Consider the following 4276-nt stretch of genomic DNA (forward strand, 5'->3'; position numbering starts at 1 on the left):
CTCCAGCCTGGCCCCGGGGACGGGGCGGGGGGGGCGAGGGCTGCCCCAGGCGCGGGGCACAAGCAGGAGCCGCTGGTGTTGGGGTGACCCGACAGCATCGGGCGACGCGGAGCGACGCTGCTCTTCCCACCGCAGGATCAGCTCCCAAAAATTCCTCACCCAAGCTGGAGCCGAGCGTTTTTCCCGACTTCCCGTGGGCAAAAGCGCCTTTTTTGGAGCACGTAGGCATTAACGAGGGGGCAGGAAAATGCCAGAGACACTCACAGCAAAATCCTACGGAGGTTTATTCCCTTCCTGTATCTTGGATGGAGCCGCCGACCCGGCGTCAGCGATGGGTGAATAACCCCTGGTGTGTCCTGAGGTCCTTTTAAACTTTAATTTTTTTTTTTAACACCGGTGAAGGTTATTTCAGGGGTGAAGTGGGTGGTCGCCGGGGCAGTGCGAGCTCTTGGCTTTATAAACCTGCGTCTCCTTTTGCTGGCGGTTAATTCGGTTACAAACCGGTTTAGAACAGAAGAGTTTGGGTGGACGGGAGCTGCAGCCATCACCCTGCCCTCCAGGGCTGCCCAAAAATGAAAAAATAGCATGAAATAATCTTAAATAATATAAAATAAGGGCGAGCAGCTCCCTCCTGCAGAGCAGCCGTGGGGAGGACACGCTCACCTCTGAGAGCCGCAGCAACGTGTCAGGGACCGGCGGCTTTACCCGGGGTAGGGAGGGCAGGGATGGGAAAAGCCAGGGAAACCTTTCCTGGTTATCCCGAGCAACCAGCGGCTCTTCCCAAAGGCCGTGACAGCTCCTCGGCTCCCCCACAGGGACGCGGTGACCCGCCAGCAGCTCCGGGGGCCGGCAGCGGCGAGCGGGGGGCAGAGCGGCCCCGCCTTGGCACCCGTCGCCTCTCCATGCGAACCGCGGCCCAATGGATGCGATCGCCAGCGCCGGCCTCAAGAGGAAGTTTGAGGATGCGGACGTGGGCTCGCCCGGCTCCAACTCGGACGACGAGATCTCCAACAGCGACAGCGCTGACAGCTGCGACAGCGTCAACCCCTCCAGCTCCACCGGCTTCATACGTGAGTGCTGGGGGCAGCCCGGCCCTGTCCCCAGCCTCCGGGGGCCTCTGCCCTTCCCCGAGCACCAGGGAGGGAGTGGGGCTGGCTCTGCCCTTCCCCACTGTGGGGCTGGTTCTGCCCTTCCCCAGCGTGGGGCTGGTTCTGCCCTTCCCCAGCTTGGGGCTGGTTCTGCCCTTCCCCAGCGTGGGGCTGGTTCTGCCCTTCCCCAGCTTGGGGCTGGCTCTGTCCATCCCTTATACCCTGTTTGGTGACAATCAGGGCTGATCTCCCCAGCCCTATGAGTCCAGGTTGTGCCCAACCCAGGGGAATTCAAACATTGACCCCAAATGGATTGTCCAAGGCCCATCCTGGACCGTTCCTCCCCCCCTCCCTGCATTGGCCCCTGCTGAGGTATTTTGGTGGCTGACAGGGGGTGCCTGGGGGGTACCTGGGGTCGCTCTGGGGACCACTGGAGGGCAGAGCCACTGTCACCCAGAGTCACCTCGAGGCCACCAGCACAAGCTGAACCTGCCCCTGGGGGCAGCCACTTTCCCATGGGGCAGGCGGACTGTGGCTCCCCCAGGGGGATGTTTTGCTCCTGACAGCCCCTCTCTGGCTTCCCCCACCACAGCCACCTCCATCCTGAAGCGGCAGAAGCAGCTTCGCAGGAAGAGCGTCCGCTTCGACCAAGTCACCGTCTACTACTTCGCCCGGCGCCAGGGATTCACCAGCGTCCCCAGCCAGGGCGGCAGCTCCCTGGGCATGGCACAGCGCCACAACTCCGTCCGCCGCTACACGCTCTGCGAGTTCGCCCAGGAGCAGGAGGTGAATCACCGGGAGATCCTGCGGGAGCACCTCAAGGAGGAGAAACTCCACGCCAAGAAAATGAAGGTATTGCCAGGGAAGGGGGCGAGGCGGGTGGCTGGTGAAACCCAGGTGATGCCGTGGTCAGGAAACACGGAGCTGAGCTTTGGTGGAGCTTGGGGATGAGCCAGGTCGGAGGAGAGAGATCCAGGCTGGCACTTCACATCAGGGAGTGACCAGTAAATTTGTAGATGGCACCAAGTGAAGCGGGAGAGTTGATCTATAAGAGGACAGGGAGGCTCTACAGAGAGACCTGGATAGTTGGGATCAGTGGCCAACGTGAAGGGGATGGGCTTCAGCAAGGGCAAGTGCCAGGGCCTGCACTTGGGCCACAACAACCCCCCGCATGGCTACAGGCTCGGGGAGGGGTGGCTGGAGCTGTCTGGGAGAGAAGGGTCTGGGGGTTCTCACTGACAAGCAGCTGGATAGGAGCCAGCAGTGTGCCCAGGGGCCAAGAAAGCCAACGGCATCCTGGCTTGTGTCAGCACTAGTGTGGCCAGCAGGAGCAGGGAGGTGACAGTCCCCCTGTGCTCTGCACTGGTGAGGCCACACCTGGAGGGTTGTGTCCAGTTTGGGCACCTCAATCCCAGAGAGATCTGGGGGGGCTGGAGCGAGGGCAGAGGAGGGCAACGAGGCTGGGGAAGGGCTGGAGAATAAATCCTGTGAGGAGCCAGGGAAGGAGCCGGGGGTGTTCAGGGTGAAGAGGAGGAGGCTGAGGGGAGCCCTCATCCCTCTCTGCAGCTCCTGACAGGACGTTGTGGAGAGGCCGGGGCTGGGCTCTGCTCCCAGGGGATCAGGGACAGGACAAGAGGGAACGGCTGGAAACTGCCCCAGGGGAGGGTCAGGCTGGGCAGGAGGAGAAAATGTTTCATGGAAGAGTGGTCAGAGAGTGGAACAGGCTGCCCAGGGAGGGGGGAGTCCCCATCCCTGGGGGGGTTTAAGGGCTGTTGGGATGAGCTGTGGGGGATGTGGGGTAGGGGGGATGTAGAGTTGGGCTGAGGGTTGGACTCTGTGATCCCGGGGTGCTTTTCCAATCTGAATGATTCTGTGATCAGCTGTGGATGGATTTATCACCACTAGGTTCTTTTTATTTCTTCTGCCTCTTTTTTGTGTCCCTTCTGTGCCCGCAGGCAGGGCCAGCCGGGCAGCGTCAGCCTGTGCTGGGCTCAGAGCTATTGGCCAAACCTCACCAGGTCTGTGCTGGTAGAAATTCCAGTCTGGGAGGAGGCGGCCGGGCTGGCGGGGGCAGCCCAGGATCTCCAGCAGGATCTGGGCGGCTCTGCCTGTTTTTTAGCCCCTCCTCAGGCTGGGGCTGTGCCTCAGGCAGTGCCCTGAGGCTGAGCTCTGCTCGCTGGATGCTCTGCAGAGCCTGTGATCCCGGTTTCTGGGCAAAGGGATGCAAAACCAGACGGCTGCCTCGTTATTTTCTTTATTTTTCCCCTTTTTTTTTAAACATAGGCTTTCGCAGCAGCTCCTCAGGAGGCCCTGGATCTCTCCAGGTGCTGCCTCTGTGTCTGCCCGCTTTCAGGGGGCTGGGGGATCCTTCAGTGCCAAAATCTGGGGGTATTTGAGTGTGTGGGGAGGAAGGACCAAAGCAGGGTGATGCGTTTCCCCTCCATTGCCCCTCTGTTGCTTTCAAACCTCCTTTTCCCCGTGGGGATTCTCTGCAGCTCCACTGCTGCTGCCATTTTCCCCAGACTGGTGTTTTAAGCAGCTGCAACCTCCCTTTTTCTCACTATTATCAGGACACTGTGGTGGAGAGAAGACAGAAAAGGGATTCTCTATTCTGAATTCTTCTTTTAGTATTTTTTTTTCCCTTCCCTTCTACAAACTGCTGCCAGCCCACCTGCAGCCTGGCTGGGGGGGAATCGCACAGGGATGACTCTGGGGGGGTCTCAGCTCACGTGCTGGACCCTGCTCAGAGCTGGGGGGCAAGGAGGGCTCTGAACTGGGTGGTGGGTGGTCGCTGGGGGACCAGGAGCTGGATGGAGGGACGAGCATCCTCCTTCCTGCCTCATCGCCGGGGTTCGGCGTCCCCCCAGCTGGGCGCTGACTCTGCCCCCCCGCCCCCCAGCTCACCAAGAACGGCACGGTGGAGTCAGAGGAGGCGGACGGCCTGACGCTGGAGGACGTCTCGGACGACGACATCGACGTGGAGAACGTGGAAGTGGACGACTACTTCTTCCTGCAGCCACTGCCCACCAAACGGCGCCGGGCTCTGCTGCGAGCCTCCGGCGTTCACCGCATCGACGCCGAGGAGAAGCAGGAGCTGCGGGCCATCCGCCTGTCCCGGGAGGAGTGCGGCTGCGACTGCCGCCTCTACTGCGACCCCGAGGCCTGCGCCTGCAGCCAGGCGGGGATTA

General features: G+C 61.3%; 1 protein-coding gene across 1 annotated transcript in view; it reads left to right on the plus strand.

Moving 5' to 3' along the window:
• CSRNP2 (cysteine and serine rich nuclear protein 2) overlaps nucleotides 1-4272 on the plus strand; it is a gene marked incomplete at its 3' end in the record, with an annotated part of 9244 nt that extends 4972 nt beyond the window's left edge. The window contains exons 2-4 of the mRNA XM_026867627.1: nucleotides 816-1070; nucleotides 1681-1940; nucleotides 3988-4272. Coding sequence (XP_026723428.1) covers nucleotides 920-1070; nucleotides 1681-1940; nucleotides 3988-4272 — 696 coding nt within the window. The remainder of the gene's footprint in view (nucleotides 1-815; nucleotides 1071-1680; nucleotides 1941-3987) is intronic.
• Nucleotides 4273-4276: the final 4 nt, after the last annotated feature.

Source organism: Athene cunicularia, unplaced genomic scaffold (genome assembly GCF_003259725.1).
Source record: "Athene cunicularia isolate RWA unplaced genomic scaffold, athCun1 chrLGE22_part1, whole genome shotgun sequence".
NCBI lineage: Eukaryota > Metazoa > Chordata > Aves > Strigiformes > Strigidae > Athene > Athene cunicularia.